The sequence below is a fragment of the Agelaius phoeniceus genome, chromosome 17 (assembly GCF_051311805.1).
Source record: "Agelaius phoeniceus isolate bAgePho1 chromosome 17, bAgePho1.hap1, whole genome shotgun sequence".
Classification (NCBI taxonomy): Eukaryota; Metazoa; Chordata; class Aves; order Passeriformes; family Icteridae; genus Agelaius; species Agelaius phoeniceus.
The window spans coordinates 7,070,504-7,096,898 of NC_135281.1; the positions used below are offsets into that span (position 1 = coordinate 7,070,504).

Genomic DNA, 26,395 nt, shown 5'->3' on the forward strand with positions numbered 1-26,395 from the left:
AACAGAACTCAAAAGAGCAGCTTCAGAGAGTTTATCAGTCTCACATTATCCCACCACTTTTCAATGAACTGAATTCGCAAACGATTTCTGCAAATTAAAACTTGCAAATATTAACATACAGAGGGAAGTTACTGCAGCAAGAGGCTGCACAGGAGAAAAATCTGTCTAGACCTGGCTTTGCCCTCGTTTGGGGTTGCACAACATGGCCATCCCTCAGTGGAAACCAGGCAGGATGTGGGGCTGCCTGCTTGGGCCGCTGGATCTGGAGGAATCACCCAGTCTGGACCCTCAGCAGTAAGGGGATGTCCCTGCCTGGTGAAGTTTATTTGAAAGACCTCTAAATAATCATGAAATAACAACAGTCTCTTACTTAACATCACCTCTACAAGGCAAGACCTGTTGCTGGACTGCTGAAGCCTGATGGGAAAGCCCATCCAAGGAAGAGCATCCTGGCTCCAGGACACTTCTGCAGGTTTCCCCAGGGCAGCTCCAGGCTCAGGCTGGAGATGTGGAGATCGTGGACTGCTGACACTCCCTCTGAAGTGGGGTTATGCCAGCTGACTTCCCAAGACAGCACTCAATGATGCCTTCCTTCCAGAGCAGAGGTATGAAATGTTTATTGTAGGAATTTTTATGTGGCCCAGACAGTGGGCACCTCACAGCCAAGTGTTCTCTGGCTGCATCCTCCTGTTGCCATGATACAGACACTCGTGGTATTTCTTGAAGTGCTCAGCTTCCCAGGAGAGCCGTAACACTCACAGCAACATTATATTTTTATTATTACAAAAGATTTCTTCAGCAAACTGCTGTCTGTCACCTCTGTGTATCAAACATGGAAACAGCAAACAAACCCATCTAACGTTACAGGTTATTATTTAGTGTCTCAGCTGGTGATTCAGGTAAGTACAACTGTTTTCTTTCTCCCCATCCATTCACTTCCTTGACTCTTTTCCCAAGCAAAGCCCAAAGAAGTCACAGATTGGAAGCTGCAGCTCCCAGCCCCACTGCTCACCGTGCCAGCTCCAGCAAGAAGAGCTGACCATTGTGTTACCCATCCAGGGCACTCCCACATCGTTAAATTCCAAATGCTCCTCACGCACCGAGTTTTGCTACCTGGCTTTTAACAGTCTCACGAGTGAAGAGCTGAAGGGCACACTCTCCATCCAGTCATATTAATACTTTGTGTTAACAAAATAAACATCTGCTCCTCCCCCGCTGTCAGCCGATGCCAGAGGAGACGCTCACACTCATGCAGTCACCGAGGTCCAAAGGAAAAAAAAACCAAAACCATAAAGTCTAAACAGACCTGCTGTGCTTCTTGAGGGATGATTCTGAGGCATTGGATGCATTGTGCTGGGAACAATGACAAAACGCAGCACGTGGTTGCCAGCGGCAGTCTATACGTTGGATTTGGGGGCGGAGTTGAGGGGGATCTCCCGCAGCTCTATTCTCATGCACAGGTACTCGCCGATGGCCGCCATCAGCGCCGTGCACACGATGTGCACCAGCCACCACGTCAGCGTCGAGGGGAAGCGCGAGTTGTAGATCCAGCAGCCCAGCAGGTGGAAGAAGTGAACGGTGACGGTGAAATCCAGGCACTGCTTCCCTCGGCGGATGAAGTACAGCAAGCCCAAAGCGCTGCAAAGTAAAGGCAAGGGATTTATGAACTCCACCAGACCTGTGGAAAAGGTGCTGCAGCAAGAGCTGTCAGCAGTTCTCACTGCTGATTATGCAGTGGGTTTAAAACTTCTTCAAATATTTTAATAGGTTGTTTCTGATCTCTCTCCTGGCTGCTGCAGCAAGACTTGCAAGCTTACAGCTTTTAATTACGTGATGGCAGGAAAAGTAGATTTTAGTGCAGAGAACAGGTAGGAATTTATAGACTATCTCCTAATACATTAGTGTTTATAGACCAGTGGTTGCTGAAATCCATTAATTCTAACTTGTAGTAAAATCTCCCACAAAAGCAAATCTCAGTCCCAGCTGGGAAACTGAGGCAGAGAATTGAAATGACTTTTCCAGGTTCTAGAAGGCCAAGAGTCAGCAGTTCCCAACTGCCCTCGGCAGACACGCTTAAGAAGGCACAGGGAGTTTGGGAGATGTTTGGAGAGAGGCAGTAAACCACACTGAATTCTGTAACAGCTTAATGGTATGAAAGGACAAGATGCAGGTGCTCCAGCTAGCTGCAGACTTACCAGGTGAGTGCATTGAGGATGAAAGCCATCATGGAGAGCCTCCCCGGCGGGGTTGAGAAGCCTAAAATCTACATGGGACTATTAGTAGGAACCCGCGGCACAAATCGCAGCCCGACTCTCCCGTGGCACAGCCCTGCATGGATCAGGATCTACAGGAGGAGCTGGACATGTCTGTCTGTCTGTCTGTCTGTCTGAGGGCACCTATGGGAAAGGGAAAGGTCCGGTTCTGTGCTGAGGGGAACCACCTAAACTGGGGGTGGAGGGTGTGCGTCCATAGTGGGGTTATTTCTAGGGGGTAGGGGAGCTGTCTTTATACCGGGGGTACCTATAAAGGGTATCTCTATGAGGGGGTATCACCCACAGAACGAGGTGCTCCCTCTCCACAGGGGCACCACCTGCACAGGGTCTGTCCCTCTATGGGGGTACCTCCCACCATACACCGAATTGCTGCCTCTACCCCGGGTACCTATTCAGAGGGACGGCTTTACCTCCGCACTGGGGCACCCGCACAGGACAGGTCTATGCATTGGGGGTTGCTATGGGGCAGGGGAGCCCTGAGCTCGCACCGGGGTGCTCCCAGGGCGGGGGGCTGTCCCTAGCACCGGGAATGCCCACACGGCAGCGGGCTCTGCCTCCCCCGGAGAGCCCCAGCAATCCCCCCGCTCCAGGGGCCTGTGCCCACGGCGGCTTGCCGGGGCGCGCCCTCACCTCGTCGCTGAACACCTGTTGGAGGGAGGGCCCGGTGCTGCCCAGGGTGCCGAGGAGGGCGAGCCAGAGCCCGAGGGAGCTGTAGTATCCCGCCTGCAGCAGCACCATCTGCGCCACGATCAGCGCGGGGTCCCACACGTAGCTGCGGAACTGCGCCGCCATCGCCCGCCCGCCGCCCGCCCGCGACGGAAGTGCCGGCGGCGCCGCGCCAGAGCGCCCCCTGGCGGGGGGAGGACCCGCTGCGGCCCCGAGCCCCGCCCGCTGCCCTGACCGGCTCCGTCCCGGTCCCGACCCCGCTCGATACCGACCCCGCTGGATCCCGGTCCCGAGCCTGACCCCGCTCGGTGTCCCCGAGCCCGCTCGGTCCCGATCCTGACCCCCCCGCCCGCTGCCCCGAGCCCTCCCGATCCCACTCGATCCCGATCCTGATCCTAACTCCGCTTGGTGTTCCCGACCCCACTCGAACCCGATCCCAACCCTGCTCGATCCCGACGCCGCCCAATCCCGACCCCGCCCGCTGCCCCCGACTCGCAGCTGCAACCTCCGTGCCCTCCGTGCCCAGTGTCCAGCACCAGCTCTCCCACATCTGCCTGCCAAGGGCGTCCCCAGCCTTGTCCCCAGCCCAGGGTCGGTGCCTTCAGTAACTTGGCTAAAAGTTGCTAAAAGACGCAGAGTCCCCCTCCTGTGATCAGCTCTTGGCTGCAGGGGTTGGGTTTGGTGGCCTCAGTGAGCCGCAGTGTTTGCTTGGCTTCAGGTATGAGATTGTTGCTGTGTGAACAGTGAAATTCCCGAGGCTGTGAAGGACAACAGAGAATTTTGGAGATAAGGCTTCCCTGGCCCTGCCCTGCCCATCTGCACTGGTGTCAGTGTGTTCAGTAACTTGGCCGAGCAGCCCTTGCTAAAGACACAAATACCAACCATACAAGAAATTGTTGTCCCCGGGTATTTCATTTCCAGGCCAGTTCCTGTAGGCGCAGAGGCTCTTGGCAGCTGCTGCCCAGCTGTGCTCGTTTTAGCTCTAGGCCATCGGGTACCAGGATGTTGTTCTGAGTCCTGGTGTGCCCTGGCAGCACCTTTCCGTTACGGGGTTGGGTTGGGAGGTTTTTTCTGGTACTTGCTGATATTGTCTATTTAGCCTCATGACATGGCCAGGTGCCAGACACCCTCATGCTCCACTGTACCCCCTCTGTGATCAGCTCCTGGCTGCTGGGGCTTGTTGTGAGCTGTCCTGCTTGCTTGGCTTCAGGTATAAGAATTGTCACTGACTTAATAGCAAAATCCCCAAGGCTGTGTGGGACAACGGAGCATTTTGGAGATAAAATCTTTGCTGGAAAAAGGAGAGGAGGCGCCCCCGGGGCTGTTTCGGTCGATGGGGGAGTTGCCACAAGAGCCGTTTTCACCTGGAAAAGAAGAGAAGGAATAAAAAGGGGAATCCAGGTTCTGAGGGAGGTGGTAGGCTCACATCAGTCGTGGGTGTGGAATATGCTGGCTATGGGAACACAGATTATGATCTCTGACAGGCTCTCATGACGTTTTTTCCATGCCTCTTATGGGAAGTTCCCTATGCAGCTCTGCTGTATGTTTTCCTTTCCTCATTCTGTGAATTTCTGCGCTGAGCCAGGTTTGACACATTTTGTTCCCTGTTCCCTGACCATTTCCTAGGAAAGATTGTGCAAGGCAGAGGCACATGTGTGGTGGATATGGGGCACTATTGCTGAGTTCTCACTTAGGCCCTTGGAGAATTTATCTTTGCAGAAGCTCCAGCCTCAGCCAGTGTAGAAATGAACAGGGGAAAATCCCAGCCTTGTCAGTGCTGTCTGCTGTCAACACGTTGCTGAGCATAAATTGTGAGGCTCGACACTTCCTCTGTTAATTCTTGGTAGAAATTGGTTTCCTTTCCTGAAATCTGCTGTGTTTGGCTCTCAGAGACAGGCAAACCATCGCCTAGATATTATTCTCACTTACCTAATTCTTTTATATTCCCTCATAGGACTAACTTTCCTTTGCCAGCAAAAATTTTGTCAGTTTAGAAGAAGCTGACTAAAGCTCCAAGCTAGTGTAAGGGAGCACTCTTGGTATCATTGTTGGTTATCTTTCCACAGCCAAATATCTGACTTATCCAAAAGTCCACGGTATCACATGATACAAGCCGGTTTTTTGGGAGGTGTTGACTTGAATTGCTTTGGAATTTGAGGCTCCTCCCTGCTTGGTTGCTGCCCTTGTGACTGAAGGCATTGAATAGCCACAGGTGAGCCTCAGGTGAGATTTGAGGCTCTCTCCTGCCCTGGACAGGCAGAGTTCCCATATGGACACGGGGAAGGGCTGTGGCACAAAGACATCTGTGCTCTGACTCAACTGCAGCCCAGTTTGTGAACTTGTTTCCTGTCTGACTTTGTGACAGCATCTTTCATGGTCATGTTTGTTTGCTCCTGCTCCTGATTTGGCTCTCTCTCCTCTCCAGGCTGCTCCAGCATAGGGGACTGTGTCCTTCTCCTGGAAAAGAGGGTGGTCTCCCTATGGGGTGCCTTGCCCCACACTCCTGCTCTGTGGAATAGGGTTTAAAGTGGACCTGGAAAGAAAGCAGTACTGGGGAATTAAACAGCTTTCTTAATTTCTCCTTTCTTCCTCTTTTGTTTAAACAAAAAGTTGGAGACAGCTGTGGAGGAAACGTCTTAAAGAGGAAAAGGATGTTGAAACACAAAGACCGTGATTTCTAGGGTGCCACAGTGGGTGCTGCTGGCCTGACTTCTGCTTAGAACATCCTTTTTAACCAGTGACTGTTGTGTGAGTGTGTGTGTGTGTGTTGTGAAGAGCAGCAGGTGGAAGGAGCAGTGGCGATACGCCCAGGACGCAGCTGATGACTTGAGGGTGTACCCAGGTCACATGAAACTATTGTGGTCACTTCTTTATCAGGAGTGTAGGAAAAGAATACCCTATTTAGCCACAGATTCTTTACTTAAAAAATAGCTGCCTAGGAGGGCACTGTTTTCCTCCCCAGGAATCACTGCCTAAACAGGAAGCTGTTTGTTTAGGTGGTCTCTATTTTACCAGCTGGTGTACAAAGGGTGGTGCTGTCTGGATAACCTTTGCTGGAGTTCATTTCCCTCTTGACTGGAAGGTAGGAGTTGTGCTAAGGTCACCTTTGCTAAAGGGACAGCAAGGCTAAGAGCACACATTTCCAGAATAATTCGACATTAAGTGGCTCAAACCATGGGATGAGAGTTTTGAGTCACTCCTCTTCCTCCACCCACGTGGTGTGCAGGTGTGTTTTTCCAAAGAATTCAGTGTACTGAATGGACTTTGGAATTTTTAAAACTCTACTTAAGGTTCCTTCTCGCTTGAGAATCCTGCTCTAAGCACTTTTTAAAAATTTGCCTGTAGGAACTGTGCTGAGCTTGGCTGGAGAATCTCTTTTCCTGATTAGTGCAACAGAATTTATGATTGAGTTGTTTAAAGGGCCTTGTGTGTGGTCTTCTCAAGATTATCTAGATTATTTCTTTTTATTTCTATTATTCTATTATTATTTATTTCTATTATTTCTATTATTATTTATTTTTATTTATCTCTAGATTATTTCTTAATGTGCCATGTAGAAGTGAGATTCCCTTCACCCTCCAAATGTATTGTATTTGGACACTCCATTCCACTTCCAGCATGTTTGTGTTGTGTTGGTAACTGACAGCTGTTTATTTCTATTTTCAACATGAGGCTTAGGTAATTCTTCACTAGGTTGGGAACAGTGGTGACCAGCCTGTGTTATTTCTCTGCCAGCTGTAACTTTTATGTGGAGAATGCAACTGACACACCTTGAATGTGAGAGTTCATTGCCCAGAACAAATGTGTTTCTCAACATGCATTTTATTTTGCTTCTGCTTCTCTCCCTTGTGGTGAAGTTTCAGGAAAGGACATTTCAGTGGTGCATTTTTGCTCTCTGGGGCCATTTGTCCTGTTGCTCTCTCAGAGTGTCACATACCCACAGGTTTTCTGCATTATTCCAGAGAGGAGAATGTCAGCATCTTGAAAGGAAACACTTGAAGGGCAAAATGAAGGCAGCTGTTTTATGGCCATCAGTTTAGAATCATATTATGATTCTTATGACTGCATTTCCTCTTATTCTCTTGGGATACAGTCACAGAACGTTTGTGTGTGTGTGAGGAACGGAGGTGGATCTACACAATGCACTTTAAAAATGTCATCAGTAAAGTTATAGGAATTTGTTCTCAAGGCTGAAAAGTACATTAGGCTTTAGTTTAATTTTCTCTTCTGTTTCCAGAAGCCCAAGATCAGTTTGCCTGAAGGATTGTGCCCGCAGATGTGAGATGGATGGACAATGTGTGTGCTCCCCAGGCCAGGCAGACTGACTCCTCTCCATCCTATCCCAGCAGAACTTCCCTGGGAGGGAAAACACTGTCCTGTGCCATGCAAGGGGACTTTTTGGTGGAAGGGGTATGTGCTGAGGGGTATGGTTACCAGGAGCTTGGCATATTGTGCTGGTTTGGAGAGGAAGTTAGCAGGTGAGTGAGCAATATTTGTAGCCACAATACAGAAAGCTGGTTTTGAAAGCATCTTTGTGGTGGCTGCTTTAGCTGGAAGGATGTGTAGAGAGGTCGTGGCCACATGCACACAAATACAGGAGGCATTTAGAGGGTTCAGGGGCATGGAGAACTTCTGGCCACCTTGTGCTGCTGAGGCTGTCTCCTGTCTGGCAGATGTCATGGTATGGACCTCTCTTTGCACATTTGACTCAATCTATGTGCTCTTGTTCCTCACCATCTACTGCTCCCCACCTCTGCTGAGTGTCCAGAGCTGGATATTTATGAGAGCTGGGCTCCCTGGCTGCAGCAGCAGTGATTTTTATCAGTTCCTCTGTGTGACGAAGTAAAGGTAATAAGGAAGGGTAGTAACCCAGCCTGCAGCACAAATCCCTCCCTGATGGCCTTGGATGCTGAGGTGAACTACAGGGTTAGTGACACATGGCTGTCCTGAGCAGAGCAGCTCAGCAAACTCCCCCACAGCCTGTTCCAGGTTGGCTCCTACCATTACCCACATGTGTGCTGTCTTCAGATCTTAACTACTTTTTAAAGCCCTGAGCAGTGCCCCTTGTCACTTTATATTATGCCAACAGGCTCCACAGCCAGCTCAGCACGGATCCCTCCTGCCAGTAAACATTGAGGACACGAATGGATCTCAGCTCACACCCTCTGAAGTTTTTTGTTCCCAAAGGAACAGGCACTTGGAAAAGCCGCTTCACCTTAGGGATCTTTTTGGTTGGAGGTGGGACAGGGGGAAGGCTACAAGTTCTCTCAGGTAACTTTGCAGTGCTGGAGGAGACTGAGTATCAGACCAAGAAGAGCTGGCATGTGTACCTGGCAGGTGGGATCATGGCACATATGCTTTGTTGTGCATTGCTTCCCTGTTAAGAAAACATTTTATTCTCTACAAACCAGAGAAAACCTGCTGGAAATCCAAGTGAAAATTTGATGTGGCTGCAGCATGAGCACGGGGCTGTAGTGTTATGGTGTTTCAGCTGCCCCTCGGGTTAAGGGGCTGAAATAGAGATTGTCAAGCAAATTCTTAAGGTCAGGCAAAGTTATTCTTGTGAGAAGAGAAACGGAAATAGTTGAACTGTGCTGTTGGGTTTTCCGCCTCCTTTATCAGTGTGGGTTTTTGCGCTTGCCGCTTACTTAGAAGACTGAGGGAGCGGTTTCGTGTTCCATCCCCGAGTGATGCAAGCGCGGCGGTGACACGCTGCCAGGGACAGGGCTTTCTGTAAATGTGACATCGTCACTTGTGGAATGCTGCAAAAGCGGATCCTGGGTGCCCGCTGCCCCCACTTTCTCTTTCCTCCTTCTTACCCCCGCTTTCCCTTCCCTTTTTTCCTTCCCCCCCCCGGCCCCTTTCGCTTTCCCTCTCTCTTTTCACTTCTCCCTTCCCTTTCCATCTTTTTCCTCCTTTCGTTTTCTCCTGACCTCTTTCTCCCTGCCTTTTCCCCCCCTTCCCTCCCTTTTCTTCCCCCTGCCCCTTTCTCCCCTTTCCCTTTCTCCTTTCCGCCCGCTCCCCATAACGCAGTGACGGTGGCCGCCAGCCTTGCGGGGGTCCCGGCCGTGCACAGCGGGGTCCGGGGCTGGGTTCCTCCGTGTCCCCCCGCCGTCAGCCCCACAGTGTCCCTTCCCCGGTGTCGGTGGGGGCAGTTCGCACCCCCGGTGCCGGTGTCTGTGCGGGGCATTCCCGGCAGACCGCAGGCACCGCCCCGCTCCGCCCCGCATTCCGCCGGCCCTATAAGGGCGGTGGCGGCGGCAGGGCACGGTCAGAGCCCGCTCCGGTCGGTGCCGCCGCTGTCGCTCCGTGTGTCCCGGCCCAGCCCAGCCTCAGCCATGCCGCTGCCCCGCGTCCCCCTGCGCGCCGCGCTGCTGCTCGGCCTCCTCCTGCGAGCCGCCGCCGCCGAGTCGGTGAGTCCGGCCGGGCCCCGCGGGACAGGGGGGAAGGGGAGGGTCTGCCCCGGCAGCGAAGGGCTCCCGGTGCCCGGAGGGGTGGGTGGCATGCAGCTCTGGGGCTCCGCTCGCTGGCAGCCCGAGAGCCGGTGCCGCCGCTGCCCCCCGGGCGGTCTGCCCTTCTCCGGGAAAGGGAAGGGTGAGCCAAGTATGGTGATAGGGCCGTTCCTGTGCTTCCTCCGGTTCCCTTGGCTCGGACGCTGCTTCCTCCGGCGGATGCCGGGGCAGCGCTGTCCCCGCTCGGCCGTGCCCGGTGCCCCGGTGCTGTCGCCGTGCCCGGTGCCCCGCGGTCCCCGCGGCTGTGCCGCTGCTCACGTATCCCGCTCTGCCGTGCTCAGGGTGCCGGGCTTGCAGCAGTTCAGGTTTTCCACCGGCTACCTGGTGGAAATGAGCCGCTCTCCATTACAGTTTTAATCTTCAATTTCTTGACGTGAAAGTCCTGTAATTCTTATTTTCTTGTGCGTGTGGATGCGTACAGTACCTGGATAGGCTTTCCAGCCTTACTTGAGTTTGCTTGTGCTGGTACCGAGTGTCTTTCTGTGTCTATCAAACCTTCCTCGCGTCCTCATGAGAGTGAAAAATGATGCATTACCGTGAAGGGTTTAAAAATCTCTTAAACGTACAATGAGGTGAAGCATTTGGATGTTCTTCAAGCCAGCACATGTGGGGTCTTCGTGGTGAATCAGAGGTCTGGGCATTCTGGCTTCCCTGCTGTTTGTTTGTTTTTGTGTGTGACCATCTTGCTGATAGTGCAATCAGGGCAGATTCCTCTGGTAGTGTGAAAGAGCTGCTGAGATTAAGGTAACTGCAGGAGATCAGGGATTCCCAAAGTAGATTTAATCATCCACGTTGGTTTGTTTTGGACTGATGGCTGGGTGGGCCGATCAGAACTGATAAGGCTCTGCTGCTTTCTTGTAGGGACACAGGGCTGGGGGGTTGCTGATTGTAGAGCAGGAATCTCCCACAGAGAGCATCTGTAGTAATTGTCAGCTACTCTCTAAAACCAAGCAGCCCAAATCCACTTTACTCTAATCTGGTGTGTTTATCCCTGCCATTAAGCACGTGAATCGGTCGTTTGGGAACTGGCCCAAACTAGTAGGGCAAACCTTTGGGGCAGACAGCATCTGGAAGTTGCACTGACCATGTTTGGTATGAAATGCAACTTGGTGTCCCTGGGGACTGGACTGGTCTGCGAGCATCGGGTTTCTGCAAAGACAACAAATTTTGCACAGATGTGGTCTGTAAATACTTATATAGAATTTACGTGGAATATTTACCCGTTTCTTTTAAGCTACCTAAGATTGAGTGTATGCTTGAGAAGTAACACTGGAGTACTATAAAGCCTAATCCAAACAAATTGTTTGGGTTACAGGGGAGGAGACAAGGATGACACACGGTTTGGGAGAGTTCTGCCTGGCACTCCTCCCGTATTTTTTTTTAATAGCACTGGCAAAACGTGCAGGGCTGCACAGCATGTGGCTCTTGGTTTTTCTGGGCAGGCAGGGTGAAGACAGGTAGCTGTTTCTTAACAAGATGGGGATTGTATTTCTTGTGCTTATGTAAGAGCATGGACGTTGAGAGTGAATCGGTGCTTGAATATTTCCCCAAGCCTGTACAAACAAAAGTGCCTTGGCTCTTTTCCCCTTGAGCAGCTTTCTGGTGTAAGTGGGATTTCTCCGTGTGAAGCAATCCTGGATGTGTAAGAGGGTGGGGACTGAAGTGCCTCAGTGTGACGTTGGAGCTCAGGCTGTGGGTGGGTGGGTTGTGTTACAACAGCCCCGCAGCTTTGTGTGAGAACATTGCCTTCTCCCCCTGGGGCCGGGGGGCTGGAGCTGGTGCCTGATGTCACCAGGTGGTCCCCAGCCCTCTCTGCTTGAGTGCCTTGGAAAGCAGAGGATGCGTGGGCAGGATGCTCCCCTCTGTGCTGTGCAAGGATGGGCTTCCTGCAGAAGATGCTTGAGGGGGGGATGCACAGAAAGTCACCAATGCATCCAAGATGTGGGATCGGTGGAGTTAACAAAGGACGTGAGGTCTGCCTTGCTTGGGCAGAGTGGCTGAGCTTTCCCTGTGCGTTGAGCCTCCAGCCGTGCCCCTGGCAGCACAGGAGGGGCGCAGGGGATGTTCCCCATGGTGAGAGTGTTCCCTCTGCTGCAGGCTTGGGCTCTGCTCCGTTTGTCTGGGCTGCAAAGGGGCCCGGAGCCCAGCAGGGCTGGAGCAGTGCTAGTGGGCTGCAGGCTTGTTGCAGTTGTCCTACTTTTGTGCCTTGAACTCTGCAGAAAAAGTCTTCGTGCAGCACCACATCGTGTTTGTGTGTCCTCAGCAGTACAGAGGAGCACAAATCCAACCCAGAAGCTGCTGGCAGAGGATTGCTCAGGGAGAGGTGGGGGAGGCTTCGTGCTGTTTGTGGGCTCTGTTTGCTGGTTTAAAGCAATCATGCTCAGAGGCCTCCTGATTGGCAAAGCTGGTGTCTTGTTGATGATAGCTGTGTTTGGAAAGTAGTGCAGCATTATTAATGTTAAAACCGGTTTGGCTTGTCCTGCTGCCATTGATCCCCGAGGCCTGTTCTTTCTGCTCTTTGCCCAGTTTCTCATCTGTCCCTCCCAATCAAATCAAGACATTTCTATCTGCATGTTTTACTTTATTTTACCTTTACTTGCCATGTTCACATTTAGAGCAAATCTCTGCTCTGCTTCAGTCTCTCTAAAACACAGAGCAGCAAAATGACAGTGTCTGAAGCAATGTCCCTCAGCCCTTAAGGGGAAGGAGCTCATGACTTCTGGAAGTCAAACCTATAGTTGTTGGGATGAAATGACTGTAATGTGTAGGAAAAAAACAACTCCTTTAGCACCCTGTACTTTCTTGACCTGCGTGCACAACTCCTGGGATGGGGTGGGACCATGCAGGGCTGCTTGGTCCCTCCACAGCTGAGCACCTTGGATGTGAGGGTTCCCATGGGTAGGAACAGTCACCCTGCAGCACTTGGGGCACAGTGAGGGGAACAGCACTGCTGCCAGCTCTCATCTGTCCCAAGTGCTGCCAGCTCCCATGCTGCAGAGTGCTTTCCTGTGCTCCAGAGCTTTCCCGAACATCTTGCGCAAGAGGCGAATTGGAGCTGAACTTGGTACTTCTCAGAGTTGTGATACCACAGGCTCATTCACCCTGGGAAGTAAAGGCTGTTAGCCAACCTGATTGCTCTCTTTCCTGCCCCTCTGGTTGCTCTCTCCCGAGGTCTCGGCACTTTGGGATCCTACTTCCAGTCCAGCAACAGGGAAAATGTTTTTCCTATGTGTCTTCACCTCTTCCTTCCCTTCCAAGCCTCTGTTAATGGCTGTACTATTGCCTTGAGCTGTTTGAATGGCTTGGGGAGGCCATTTGCTCTCAAATGCCTGAACTAGAGCCTAATGTGACCGTGCCATGATTTTCCTGTAGTGCCTTACTGCCTTTTCAAAATGTGTGCGTCCCACTTCCCCCACAAGCTGGAAGCTGCTAACCTGACTTTCCCATTGATGATGGTGGGGTGGGGCACACTGGCTTGCTGCTCAGCATGCAGGCTTCAGCACAGCTCCTACAGCTACTTTTCCTTCCCTTTTGACTCCTACAGCTACTTTTCCACTCTTTAGGTGCTGCTAAATGCTCTGTTAGAAATATCCTGGTTGCTTGAATCCCCTTGACTGTAAGTTACCCCTAAGCTGTGCTGTATTTTGTAAGTTGTTTTTCCTCAAATGAATGGATTGATGGAGTTAGGTTTAAATACTTTTTTGATCAGTGATAGTATCTGTACCTGTAAGGGTGGCATGGTAGCTGTGGTTCCACAGTTTGCCATGTAAATTACTGGCAGTTATCATGGCTCTGTGATCCTGCAGAGCTCCCCAGCTATCACTTGGGCCAGACTAAACTCAGCATCCATCCTTCAAAACACTTCCTAGCTCTTGAGTCCACATTTATCCTCTTGAGCCTGCTCTTAGGTCTTGCAGCTGCATTCTCCCCCTCTGCTCAGTACATCCTGTTCCTTTATGCCCTGTAACAACAGCCGGGCTGTGCTGCTTTTGCAGCCTCAAAGGAGAAGCTGATGCAGTTGAAGCACTACAGAACGGAGGGGACGAGCCCTGCACACGCCTGACCTCCGGGCTGCTGCTGAGGAGCATGTGTGGCTGTTTGTTTGAGACTCGCTGGAATGCAAATGCTCGAGATTAAGGATTCAAATGATTTGCACTAGAATGAGACTCTTGTGATGAGACTGGGCTGGGTGGCTCTGAATAGACAGGGCAGCCTAGTTAAAGAGTTTCACTTGTAATAGGCTTCTGCTCTGAGGGGCTGTAAAAGATCCTACCCTAATGAGCAGTTAGGGCTGTGCTGCTGGGTTAGTTCAGACTTAGTTTTTTTTTATATTTAAGCGTGTGCCTGAATGTTTGTCCGGTAAACGCTGCTGGTCAGAGGACCAGCTCTGCTGCCCTGACTTGCAGCAGTCATGCTCTGACTCAGGTTTCTGGCACTTGGCTTGGCATCCCAGCTCCAGGACACTGCTGTCACCTCTGAGTAACGGCCCTGGCCCCTTACCCAAAGCAGTGACTCACACTTCTGAGGCAGAGGTGGATCTCTTCTTCTGGGGCTAGAAAAGGGGTTGACAGGCAAAACTGGTGCTGCTGCTTGGCACCCAGTCTGTGCTGCCCTTGGCACCGAGCTGCTGCCTCCTGTTTAATCTGGTTGTGGCTTTGGTGGGCAGAAAAGCTGTCGGGCTCTGCCATGTGACTGCTGCCAGCAGCAGAGTTGGTGTTGGCAAGGACAGACCAGAAAATGGCCCTGTCTTGAGGAGCTGTAACTCGCTCTGGTAGCACTGTGGTTCCTTCATTTTCAGGCAGATACTGTTGGAAACAAGAGCTGCATGGGAGACAGGAAAGCAGCAGTATTATCTGAAATGACTGAAAGCATTCAAAGCAAGCTAAAGGAGCGTAAAGTCTCAAAAGAGCGGGTTAAATACTTAATCCTGAATCTGGAGAAAATGTCAGCGTAGGAGGGGAAAGCATGCAATACATAGCTGTGTCCCTCTCCGTTTCTGAAGGCTGGCTGACTTGAAAAGTGTGCTTCTTGTAAAAGTCTTTATTTTTGCTGGAAGTATGCACTCTTGTCAGTTTTATCCTTAAATCCTTTGGGGCTGAGACTCTGCTTGTGAAATGCCAAGAGGCTGTTGTTAGACAAATTATTGGGATCACTTAAAAATCAAAGCAGTTAATTAAAATCTCAGGGAGACACTCCTTGGGGCAGGAAGGAGACTGGGAAGACCCATAGCACTGTTACCCAAGCAGCTGGTCTTATGTCAACCAAAACCACGGCTGCCTCTTGCTTAAACAAATCCTGTTCTGTCAGGGAAAGCAAAGCCTTCCATGGGAAGGATTTCTCTCTTGATGTTGCTCTCTCTTAGCTGCTGAAGGGAAAAAGGTATATTCACTATGTTTCCTCTAAAACTGTGCTGCTGTCCAACTTGAATACAAAGAGATGTGGCCTTGCCCCACTTACCTTGCTGTGAGGCTAACCCTGCCTCCTGCCCTTTAGCTGCTGCCACAGTCAAACTAGAGCAATGAAAAGCAATGGTAATGTGTATTAATGACTGTGAAAGTGCTTGGACTTGCACTGAAGTGGCCTGCACAGTGCAGTAGCCAGAAATCTCTGTGCAGAAGGCAGAGTGACTGAGATGAGTGTGGCTGGAAGGAAGACACCAGGTGTGCTGCTGTGCTGGCCTGGAGAGGAGTGGGACCATAGGTGGAGGGACAGATCCTGCCTGCTGTGGTGCTAGGAGGGTGGCAGAAGCTGCTTTAGTGGGCTAATGCCCTGCTTTAAAAACAGAGAAGCTCCTACTCTCCTCCAAATGGAAATACAACCCCTTACTGATGTCAGGAGCTTTTGCTTGGAAGATTCTGTTCCCCAGCGAGGTAAATATTTGTTGCAATTCCTCAGTGTGCAGTGGAGCAGAGTCTGGAGCCAGGATCTTGCAGGAGACTGTTTATGTGCGGGCTGTTCTTGGCGCTAATTCCGAATTTCCTGAGGCTGAGGACGAGGAGCAGGTCCTGCGTGTTGGTTGCTCCCGGACTCGCTGGTCCAGCCCAGCGTGGCTCTGCAGGGGAAGGAGTGACCAAAACAACGCCTGGGTCCCTCTGCTCTGGCTCTGTGGGTGCACAGATGTGGTCAGGGAGGGCTGGAAAGCTGCTGCTGGTTGCTCACCCTCTGCTCAGAGAGGGGAAGGAACCTGACAGGGAGTTCAGAGCCCTCAGAGGGAGGAAAATGCTTCTGGAAGTGACAGGTTTCCTGAAGTGCAGCTGTATTATCCCAAAGAGCACGTGCTGTGTCTGCTGCTTTCTGGGCCCAAGCCAAGCCAGAAGTAGGCAATGTCTTTGTGAAGGAACAAACCAAAAAATCCCCACTGAGCCCCATGCGCTGAAAACCCAGCCTGTGGTGCTGCAGCTAGCCAGGAAAATCCCTGCTGTTGAAATGTTTGTTTGTATAAATGCTCACACGGGTATAGCTGATAGCGTAGCAGCAGCGCTCTGCTGTTTCGAGTGCTTTGGTGCTGATAACTTCCCCTGCTGCTGCTCTTTGCTGGCACCTCTGCCAGCAGAGCAGGCTTTGAAATAGCACAACTGTGCTGGCAGAGCTCAACAGCCTGGGCTAAGCCTAAATCTTTGGGCTACTACTTCTGATTAGATTAAAATGGATGGTGGGAGGGGAAGCATTTGTAGGGCGCAGCGTTGGGAATCTTGACTGTACAAACAAGCTGAGATTAGCTGCATGGTGAGCTAGAGAGGAAGGGCACCCTTTGAAGTTGGGTGTCTGCCTGGCTGAGCTTTGCTAAAGCTCTGGCATGGGGGAGCAGAAAGATCCCAAAAGTGCACGTCACAGATTTCTTCCTAAGTGGAAATTGTGCTTGTGTGCGTGTTCGGGGAAGCATTGGGGTGTAGCTGTATTCTAGGAAAGGGCAGTGAGGGCAGGCTTCTTCCTGGCATGCGGGGGAAGTGGGACATGTGAGATATCCCCAGTTTGAAGTGTCAGCATGAGAAGTCATCCTTGATGGAAAAGCTGTTTTGCTGAGGCATTTATATCCTTTTTTTTCCTTCCACAGACCAGGATGCAATAGAAAGATTTATTCTAGACTAGGGCAACTCAGAGTGAGTTGTGAGCTGGAAAAATTGTAAATTCCTTTTTTAAGCTTGAACAGAATTTTTCCAGCTTCTGAGCTGAGCTCTGGACAGTGAAGCATATGAACTACTTATGATTAGGTTTGTAAATACTATAAAAAATAATCTCTTTATGAACTAGGTGTGTATCATGGCCTGTGACCAGGAGAACCCTTCAAGGGCGTGAAATGTCTGTCACAGTTGTTTTCCTCTTGAGTCACATGACACCTCCTGCTTTTTCCTCCTGTAGTTTTCCTCCAAGGTTTCTTCATTTGCTTCAGGGCAAGTGATGGACACACAGCCAAACTTTCTTCATTTTGCTTCAGGGCAAGTGATGGACACACAGCCATCTGCAACTGTCTGCTGAGCTTTATCTCCCTGAGCTGGAGTGGGGAGCAGTCAACTCCTTCCCACTCGGGCTCTGGAGCTGGGAATTGAGTGTGGAGCTGGGAATTGAGTGTTTAGAGCAGCTATTTTGCCACCATTGCAGTAAACATACCCCAGCATGTGCCTGTCTGGCAAAGGACTCGATCTTTATGGCTTTGCTCTTGGCTGATAATCAGGCAAAAGCAGTTAAACAAGAGTTCATTCCTTTTTAATCTCTCTGTCCTCCTGCTCCTGCAGCGTGGCCGTGCACGGTGTGGGCTGGAGGGAACAGGCTGTGTGTCAGCAGGAGCACGGCAGCTCAAAGGTAGCTGAGGTTTGACTCTGTGAGTGCAAGGAAGCCTATTTTGAGCAGGCAGGGGCTGGGAGGGTTCATCCCTGCTGCAGGGGACAGGAGTGGCTCTGAGAGCCCGGGATTACTGTCACTGTCACGGGGATTATGGCTGTGCTGCCACATGAGCCCTGAGAGCTGCTTGTGGCCACAGGGCTTAAAGAATCACCCAGGGACTGACTAAGGGGGGAGTGGGCTGGGATGGGGCTGGGATGGGGCTGGATGTGCCTTCTGCACGTGGGCTGTGGAGGGTGAGCACACTGGGAGATGCAGACCTGCTTGGACAGGCACTGGTGTCACCTGGAACAAGTGATGCTCTAACCAGCTCAGCAGCTCCCCAGCCTGCCTGGTGCTTCTGCTGTCTTTTTAAGCAAAAACAATTAAAAAAATTCTTTTCCCCTCTTTGGTGAGAGGCACAGACTGTGCAGTAACTGCTGTGGGTGCTGGGGCTGCCTGCAAGCCCTGGGCTGTTCTCCACTCTGATTTCACCTTTCCTCAATGCTGTGGGTTTACCTTTCTGGGTCACCGTGGTGGGAAGTGGCTGTCAGGGGAGATGGGCAAGGCTGGCTGTGGCCCTGCTCTGGGACTGCCTGGGAAGTGTGGAGCAAAGGTGGTATTTAACTATGTCTGGAAGCCCCAGGTGATCCTGTCATGCAACTAAATGCAAACATGCCTGGATGGGAGCTGTGTAACTTTTGTCCCTTGGCACAAAGGCCAGTGCAGGCCGTGTGTGCTGCAAGTTTTGTGGGAGACCGACCAGGAATGGGTGGTAAAATGATACCTCCAGGCATAGTCACAAGGAGCTGGCACAAGTGGATTTTTTAATTATTTTACTGTGGCTGGTGTGTTAAGGGAGTTAGGTGTGACTTTAGTTGAAATGTTGATATTTGCTTTGCTCTCAGGACTAAAATGACTTCTGGGTGTTTATTTTCTTCTCCCTTACGTGGAGCTGAAGCATGGAGTAGGAGAAGGGAGTGAAGGGTATTTTGTGGGGGGATACAGACCCTCCCCTTACTTGTCTGGAAAGAGCTGCCTCTGCTGGAAGCTCATAACTTCTAATAAGGTTTTTTAATGCTTATTCAGATGGGAAGATAGAGCAGTCTTTGCCTGTGGTCACTGCACACCTCCTGTTTCACCCTGACATGAGCTGCCCTGTTTCCAGTGCTGTGTGGCTCCTCTGCTCTTGGGGGAGCAGATGCTGGGGCACCAAGGGGGTGAGCTCACTCCTAACCCCTGCTCTTTCACATGCTTGGTGTGATCTTTAAAACCTTCCTGGTTTGTGGGCTCCTGCAAGAGCTGGATGGGAGTATGGAAATCCCCTCTCTTGGGCTCTGTGGTTTGCAGAGCTCTGCATCCTTGCAGCTGCTCGTGCTCAGGAGCCCTTCCTGGCTATGCTGATAGCTGTGTGTTGGGTGCTGGGAGGTGACATCTGTCTGTGACAGCACAGGGGCTGGGGAGGATATCTTATTTTGTGTTTTGCTGCCTGCTGCAGTGCAATGAGGTGATCTGTACCCCTGACCCAGAGTGCAGAGCCTGAGATGCCCTGGGGACAGCTTTACACCCACCTGTCCCTGCAGGCCACACAGGGTTAACAGGTCTGTGCCTCTGCCCTCTTCTGCCACCCCCCAGGCTGGCCCAGCTCCATGTGCCTTTGTCTAGGAAAGGTTGACTTTCACCTTGTTCCTGTTTACTCCCGGGTTTATGTACACACTGCTGGGAAGGGAGGCCAGGAGCAAGCGCTGGGTCTCCATGCCAAAATTATAAACTTGATAAAGGGCTGTGTACACTGTGAATGCCCCAGTCCCTGCAGGTCTGACTCCCTTTGCAGCTTGCTGGCTGTGACCCTTCAAGGGAGCTTTTAATGAACTCTGTGTTTGATCAGAGGTGAGGGACAACTGTAAAAGCCAGTTCCATGTTTGGAAAACTTTGTCTCTGCCCCAAAACACCATTTGGGTTTTTTTGAAAGGGTTTGCAAAGGCTGTGGTGAGGACATGTAGGCTGGGGCAGGTGACAGTGGCTGGGGAAGTTCACACATTGCACAGAAACTTTGCTCACTGCCTCAGCAAACAGCTGATTTTGCTTTGAGAAGAGGTGAGTGGTGTTCTGGGGCTGTAAGGGAAAACCCCAGGAGCACGAAATGGAGTGGGATGGGTTAGGGATGGAGCACAGCAGGGCTGCCTGGAGTCCCAGGGGTGCTGTTCCTGTGCCTCCACTCAGCAAAGAGTGTCTGGCCTCATCCAGTGGTGCTGCCTGTCTGGAAACATAGGGCCTCTGTGCCCAGCTTTTCCAGGAATGGCACTCACAGTTCACGTGCCTGACGTGCTGGCTGTCTGGCAGGGAATAAACTCTTATTTATTTATTTATTTTTTTGCCACTGCCAGGCAGGAAAAGCTTCAGCTGTTTAATCTCCCTTCGTGCTTACTGGGGATAAAGCTGCTTAACATGAGGAAGAAATCCTTGAACTGGACTCCTGCAGGAAAGGTGGATTCCTGTACAGACCCCTCCTAGAGAGGAGCACGTTGACTGTAGGACTGCAGTTCAGCTGCCAGGGTGAGGTGGGGCTGTGCAGCCCCCCAGGCTCTCCCCCAGCCCCTGCCCTGGCTCCAGTGCAGGACAGCAGGTGGTGGAAGGCAGGCTCAGAGCTGGCAGCTGCAGGGGGTGTTCAGCTGGATGTGCCAGGGGTGACCATCCTCTTGTGGTCATCTCAGAGCTTCTTCCTCTTGGCAAGGGCTGACCATCCTCTTGTGGTCATCCCAGAGCTTTTCCCTCTTGGCCACAGCCTGCAGGCCAGAGGAAGTTACAGGCACCTTCCGTGGCGCCTCTGCACCAGGCAGCAGAGCTGCAGGGAGCACTGTGTGCTCTTGGAAAGGGATGTGCTTTTTTAAACAATACTGCAGAGAGCTCTTTATGTGGCACTTGGGACGCCCCAGAGCTGTGAAGGTGCCTGTCTGTGTGCCCTCTCACAGGTGTGTATGTGAGGAAGGTGCCTGTCTGTGTGCCCTCTCACAGGTGTGTATGTGAGGAATGTGCCTGCCCCAGACCTGCCCTGTGAGCCCTGCACTCCAGTGTTAACCCTTCCCAGCCTGCCGTGCCCCAGCTCCAGGCAGGGCTGCTTCCTAGAAGGACATGCCTTTAAACCTGGAGAGTAATTGTACAGGTGCCCAGCAGCCCTTGGACTTCCCTGTTGGATGAACCTGTCATGTGAGGCCACTGCCCACAAGAAAAGTTTCCTGTATGGTTTGAGGAGTTCTTGCAGCCTCCAGGAACTTCCCCATCCTTGCTCAAGAGGATGATGAAGAATGAGCTCAGGGAACGCTCCCATTTAATCTTATTTATGCTTGTGAGTCAGTAATTTCCTTGTTATGTGCCCTGCTGGTAAACACTGTCTGTCCTGATTTAAATAGGGATTTTTGATAGCCAGCCCACAGCGTGCACTAATCACTGTGGCTGTGTGCCACCACTCAGCTCCTGGCTGCGCTGATCTGATAAAGGCCAGTGGGCTGTCCAGCCACCTCAGGGCTTAAACCTGGCTTTTCTTGAGCTGTCCTTGCTTGGCCATTGCTGGCTGTGACTCATGGTGAGGTACAGGGTGAGCTGGCACTGGGGTGTGGCTCGGCACAGCCCTTGCCAACACCAATCCGTGCCTGGTGCAGGGCTTTTGGGGTCTGCAGCAGATGTGCTCCCCAGGCCCAGGAATTGAGTTCTTCCTGCCCCTCCATGGAATGGCCAGAAGCTGCCCTGGGAACAGCTATTGCCTGCTGGCAAGCAGTTTCCATTGCAGGGCTAGCTGAGGCTGGGTTTCACATATCTTCAAGTGAATTTGCCTTGGAGCAAGTGATCCATAACGTTAGGAATGCCTGATTCCAGGCTGGGAGAGGATTCCTTCCAAGCTGACTTTCCTCCCAGCCCCCTTCCCAGCGCCTAGTGCCAGGCTTGGCATAGCAGGGAGAGAGGCTCTGGCCTCAGCACTTCATGCCCTCTGGGCTGTACATCTGCTTAGCCTGTAGCAGCGTTGCTGGGGAAACCAAAAATGCCTCAATAAGCAAGGAAAAGCACATCCAGTGCTGCTGCTCCTGGTGCTGCAAACTGAGAAACATCTTGTGCTTGTTTGTGGCCAGCCCTGTGTGCCAGTGGGCAGGGGAATGGGGCTGGAATCAGGGCTGTGGGCAGAGGAAGCTGACACATGGCTTGTGGCTGATTGTTTGCTTTGGTCAGAGATCAATAGCGGATGTAATTCATCACCTCTGGGCTGTGGGATGGGCCACACCTGGCCAGGTGAGCAGGGGGGGTGACCCCAGCTGCTCAGGGCTCTGTGGTGCTGCCATCCAGCTCTGAGTGTCCCCACCAGGCCCTGATCCTGCTCACCCCGGTGAGGCTGTAGCCTGGAAATCTTGTATTGGGAAAAACCCTCATGGAATGCTCTTCTGGCTGGACAGAACCTTTGTCAAGACTTCCCAAGTTGTCCTGTGAGGCCAGCACAGAAGAATGTTGTCAGCTTAGCCCCCAGCTAAGGGACCTGTCCATCTGCATTGTGCCTCTGGCCTGGGGGAAGGGGCTGAGTCCCCCTCCTCGGTGATGATTTCATGGCTCTGGAAGCATCTGGAGTCTGTGGGGTGGTGTTGAGCAACCCCAAAGCTCATACCTGTGCTACCCTCACTGGCCTGGCCCCAGGGCTGTGGGGTGAGGAGAAATAGTTCTGGGGAGTTGCATAACTTGGGTGAGGGCAGGAGGTTTGGGCTTGTGGCTCCTTGAAGGTCCAAGTGCAAATGAGCTCTGGTGTGCAAATTGCCACTGTGGGCAAACAGCTGATATCTGGGAGGCTCTCCAGCTTTCCTGCTGGAACTGCACTCCTAGGGCCTTTGGATCCTGGAGATATTTTATGGGTTTGTTTGTTTACATGCTTTTAAAGAAGGTGATGCAGGGGAAGCTCTTCCTTCAGGCAAGTCATTATTGATAGCAGTGCTCTTGAACTCAGCCTGTATTGCACTGCAGTTCAGCTGAACTGACAGACCAGCTTTTAACCCTTGGGTGATAAAATAGCCTTGTTCTCACTATAAAGAGTGAGAAATTGCTTTGGCATGAGGCTTTGGTGCTATGCAAAAACCTGCCCTACACCCATCAGGCTTTTTTCCTGGGAATTACAAGTCCTTCCTAACTCTCCCTTATCACAAGCTCAAGGTACTGCTTTTCCAAATGCTTTGCCACAAACTCCTGACCAAGATCCTGTTGTGATATTTTCACCCTGTGTGTTTGGGTGAACCTCTTCAATCTGTAGCCCTCAGGAAATTCCCCTCCCAGTCTGGCTCTCACTTCTGTTCTGAGAAATTCTAGGGAAATTCAGCTGATAAAGATAATGCTTTTGGTGGAGAGGAAATTCAGCATTTAATTTTTTTTTTCTGGTGGAAGTGATATGCTCAGGCTCTGAACCTTCTGTGAAATGCTTCTGGGGAGTTGTTTCATATATAACATGTCTCCACCTCCATTTACAGGTGAGGGAAACTGAAACCATGGATGCTGGATGGCTGGACTACCCTGCCTCTGGGGACCTGCCAGATGATGAAGACATTGGTGAATTCAGGCCTCACTTAACCTCTGATGGGTTAGATATAGATGAGACATCTGGGTCAGGAGGTAAGTGGGGAAGTGGATCTCCCTCAGCAGCTGCTGTGAGATTTCTTTCAGCACCAGCCCTTGAGTGATGGGCTAAATCACAGCCAGAGCTCCAGAGAAAGCACAGTGTCAGGTGGAGATGAAAACTGTGACTCCAGTCACTCAGATGAGAACAGTGAAAGTTGTGGTGCTGTGATGTTGAATCACTCAGGGAGGACAGATGGAGTCCAGCCAAGCTTGTCTTGCTGCAAATGAAAAAGCCTTGTGCTGGCTGGATCTTTTTCCTGTTGAACTCCAAAGAACTGCTGAGAAACTTTAAAACAAAAAATAATCTATTGTTGAGGCAGTGTTAAAAGGCTTAAAGTTAATGTCTCAGTTGAGGCCAAACAAGGTAAAGAACCAACTGGTGTTCAAGTGAACTCTCTGTGACATGCAAAGCTCCCTGCCCAAACCAGTTTCTGTAGCTCTGTGTCCCTTTATGTGAACATTTGTTCTCTAAAAGCAAAAGAACAAATGCTGCAATCGGTGCCTGGCATGTCTGGGCAGATCTGGAGGCTTGGTGAGGGCTGCTCTAGGGGTGGGTGGTGGGAGCAGTGCCCTCCATTGGCATTACCTGAGGAGCTGTGGCACACCTGCTCTGCAGGGCCAATGGGTCCAGCTGCAGATCCCTCCCAGTGGAGAGGTGCTGGTTTCATGATTGCATCTCGAGGTCTTGTGCAATCCAAGTCATTCAGTGATAAATAGTGCTAGTAGATAAGGGGGAATTGTAGAGGACAAGAGTCCTAATATGTGCAGTTGCTGGTATTGCAGGAAGTGTCTGAATCCTGTAAAAACAGCATGTAATGAGGCAAAATCTTGGCAAAATCTTGAGAGCCCTTTCTATATTTTTCTTTGTCATTTCTGCAGACTACCCAGACTCTGAAGATGGCTTGTATCTGACCACCATGGATACCCCTGTGGTAGGTATTTAAGCAGCATTTAGCTCCTCTGGTGTGTCTGTGAAACCTTCTGAGCACCCTCCTGCCCTGCAGGACGTGGCATCAAGACAAATCCACCTGCATGAGCAGGCACAGAGTGTTTGTAATGCACTGAGCAAACTTTCTATTCCCTGCACACCCTCCTGGTTTCAGCTGTGGGTAGGCTGGGTGCTGCTTGCTGATGGGTGTGGTTTGTCTGTGTTCTGTAGATATCTGACAACTATATCCCTGGAGATACTGGGAGAAAGATAGAAGGTGAGAAGGAAAACACAATGGTGGACAATGAAATCATTCCAGACAAAGCTGTAGCTGTGGAAGAGAACCTGTCCAACAAGATCTCCATGGCAAGCACAGCCAACAGCAGCATCTTTGAAAGAACAGAAGTCCTTACAGGTAATACTCCACCTTGAACTGGTAAATCATTAATAATGAAAATCAGAATGGCTTCTGTTGTTCCCTGTTTCCCTGGGGAGCAGCTCCCTGGGGAATGAGTTGCTTTACCTCTGTGGCTGCCTGTAGCAGGGTGGTTTCTGCCTCCCAGTCCTTAACAGCAGAGCCTGCTGCTGTCTTTGCTGGGATGAACAGCTCATTTTTGAGCCTGCCAGCTGACTGTTGGCTTGACTCATGTGGCAGCTGCTCTGTCCATAAAGCAGTGTCATCAGAGTTTCATATCCAACAGGCATTTTCCTTCCACCCTCTGCCCAAGTTCTGCCTTTTCTGAGCTTTGCCAGGAGTCGAGCAACCCCTCTAAATCCCTCTAAGGGATTCCAACACGTGGTCAGCTGTAGGAATCTGAGTACCAATGTTTAGAGCAAACCAAGTGACTGCCTTCCCCTCAGTATGTGGGACAGGTCTGTCCCCACCATATTGCTGCTTCAAGCATTTGGCCTGATGGTCCAAGTACAAACCCAAGCCCCTTGTGCTGATCTGCAGCCATCCTCCCAGCCAGAGAAGAGATGGGAAGAGTGGATTGCAAAATCATTTAACAAAGAAGCTGATTTAGTGCAAGCAATAGGTGTCACAACAAGGAATAAACTTAAGTGACTCTTGTGACCATGCTTGGTGTGAGGAGAGAGGAAATCTTAGTGGTTTTTTGCAGGTTTGTGGGTTTTGGTTGATGGGGTTTTCTGATTTTTTTTTTTTTTTGAGGGAAGTGGTGTTGGTATTGGATGTTGATGAATTGAGATACAGAGTCCCCAGGGTGTGCTCACAGAGGTTGTTAACAAAGCATTCAGCTTGGAGCTGTACCATTTTCCTGTGGGCTGTGGTGGGGCTTTTTTGGGTGGGTTTTTTTGTTGTTGTTCTGTCTCTATACAGGGAGAACATCTTTTGTCAACATTTCTCTTTTGGACTAAACTGGCAGATTAGCTCAAACTGGTTAATGTGGAACATGTGATTATTCTGTGGTTGGGCTGGGAGCAATCCTGGCCTTTCCCAGTACCATCTGCTGTGGCTGACAGTGCCAGCACATGCAGTGACAGGCACATGGACACTGTCTGGGGGCTGCTACCCTTGAAGCAGTGGGGGTTTGGGGTTCTCCAAGGCTCATTCCAGTCTCTCTCCTCCCCAGCTCTCATTGCAGGAGGAGCAGTGGGTCTCCTGTTTGCCATCTTCCTGATCCTGCTCTTGGTCTACCGCATGAAGAAAAAGGACGAGGGCAGTTACGACCTGGGCAAGAAACCCATCTACAAGAAAGCCCCCACAAATGAGTTCTATGCCTAAAGCTCAGCAGCACCTTTGCCCATCAAGGGACAAGCAGACTGTACTGAAACACTGTGCCCTCAGATGAGATGTGCTGAACAAATGCTTTTTTTTTTTTTATTTTTTTGGATTGAATTTCAAAGTGACTTTGAGAGAAAAAACAAACTTCCTTCGTGACCCTTCCCATCCCACTCAGCTAACAAGGGCCCAATGAAATACAAAGAGTCTGAAAAAAAAACCTCAGTGTATTTTTTTCCCCCTAAGTTAGTGTAAAAAGAATAAAGATGCCAAATTTTCTGCTTGGTTTTATAGAGGGTATATAAACACAAACCAGACTGTATGGAAGCAAACACCATGTGTTTGCATCCTGTGTGCCGTGCTGGGATTGGCTGCTTCTATAGAAGATGGCTTTTTTTTTAATATAAATCTTGCTACTAGATGTCTTGCAGCAGGCTGTTGATGTGAAGCATTTTTGTGGAGAACTATTTATGAATCTCTTACACTACAGATAATGTTGCCTTATCAGGGAGTAAAAGGCCCACAAGGGCTCAATATCCCTGAATGCCATAAAGGGCCTATGGGAATGTCTTCCCCAGGAGATTTCTGTCTTTTCCTGTTGGCCCCAGGCAAGGGTCATTAGTCCTTGAAATCAGGACAGCCAGTTGTGTTTGGCTATGGCAACACCCTTTCCTTGCCTTCAGTCTCTTACCTTTTTTTAAGGATCGCTTGTAGGATTTTTTTATAACAAAATTTAAAAGAAAATAGCCTAATGTTTATATAAAGTTTGTAGAAATTGTTTTGAAATAATAAAAAAAATAATCTACTTTTTTAA

The 26,395-nt window shown here is 50.8% G+C and overlaps 2 protein-coding genes across 2 annotated transcripts; one reads left to right on the forward strand and one right to left on the reverse strand.

Annotated features, from left to right (window-relative positions):
• Positions 1–755: 755 nt before the first annotated feature.
• On the reverse strand, positions 756–3,109 carry SYS1 (SYS1 golgi trafficking protein). Its single transcript, XM_054644262.2, has 3 exons — positions 2,904–3,109; positions 2,196–2,263; positions 756–1,638 (listed from the first exon to the last, which is right to left on the reverse strand). Exons 1-3 carry the CDS (start codon positions 3,063–3,065, stop codon positions 1,398–1,400), a joined length of 471 nt encoding a protein of 156 aa, XP_054500237.1. The 5' UTR covers positions 3,066–3,109; the 3' UTR covers positions 756–1,397.
• Positions 3,110–9,195: 6,086 nt separating this feature from the next.
• Positions 9,196–26,395, forward strand: SDC4 (syndecan 4). Its single transcript, XM_054644320.2, has 5 exons — positions 9,196–9,352; positions 22,765–22,906; positions 23,792–23,844; positions 24,072–24,255; positions 25,433–26,395. Exons 1-5 carry the CDS (start codon positions 9,278–9,280, stop codon positions 25,582–25,584), a joined length of 606 nt encoding a protein of 201 aa, XP_054500295.2. The 5' UTR covers positions 9,196–9,277; the 3' UTR covers positions 25,585–26,395.

Bases quoted from the DNA above. Each gene is read 5' to 3' on its own strand.
- SYS1 (XM_054644262.2), bottom strand. From the start codon at position 3,065: ATGGCGGCGCAGTTCCGCAGCTACGTGTGGGACCCCGCGCTGATCGTG. The intron at 2,264-2,903 runs GTGAGGGCGCGC...AGTCCCATGTAG, and splicing joins AACAGGTGTTCAGCGACGAG to ATTTTAGGCTTCTCAACCCC. The intron at 1,639-2,195 runs GTAAGTCTGCAG...TTTACTTTGCAG, and splicing joins ATCCTCAATGCACTCACCTG to CGCTTTGGGCTTGCTGTACT.
- SDC4 (XM_054644320.2), top strand. From the start codon at position 9,278: ATGCCGCTGCCCCGCGTCCCCCTGCGCGCCGCGCTGCTGCTCGGCCTC. The intron at 9,353-22,764 runs GTGAGTCCGGCC...CTCCATTTACAG, and splicing joins GAGCCGCCGCCGCCGAGTCG to GTGAGGGAAACTGAAACCAT. The intron at 23,845-24,071 runs GTAGGTATTTAA...TGTGTTCTGTAG, and splicing joins CCACCATGGATACCCCTGTG to ATATCTGACAACTATATCCC.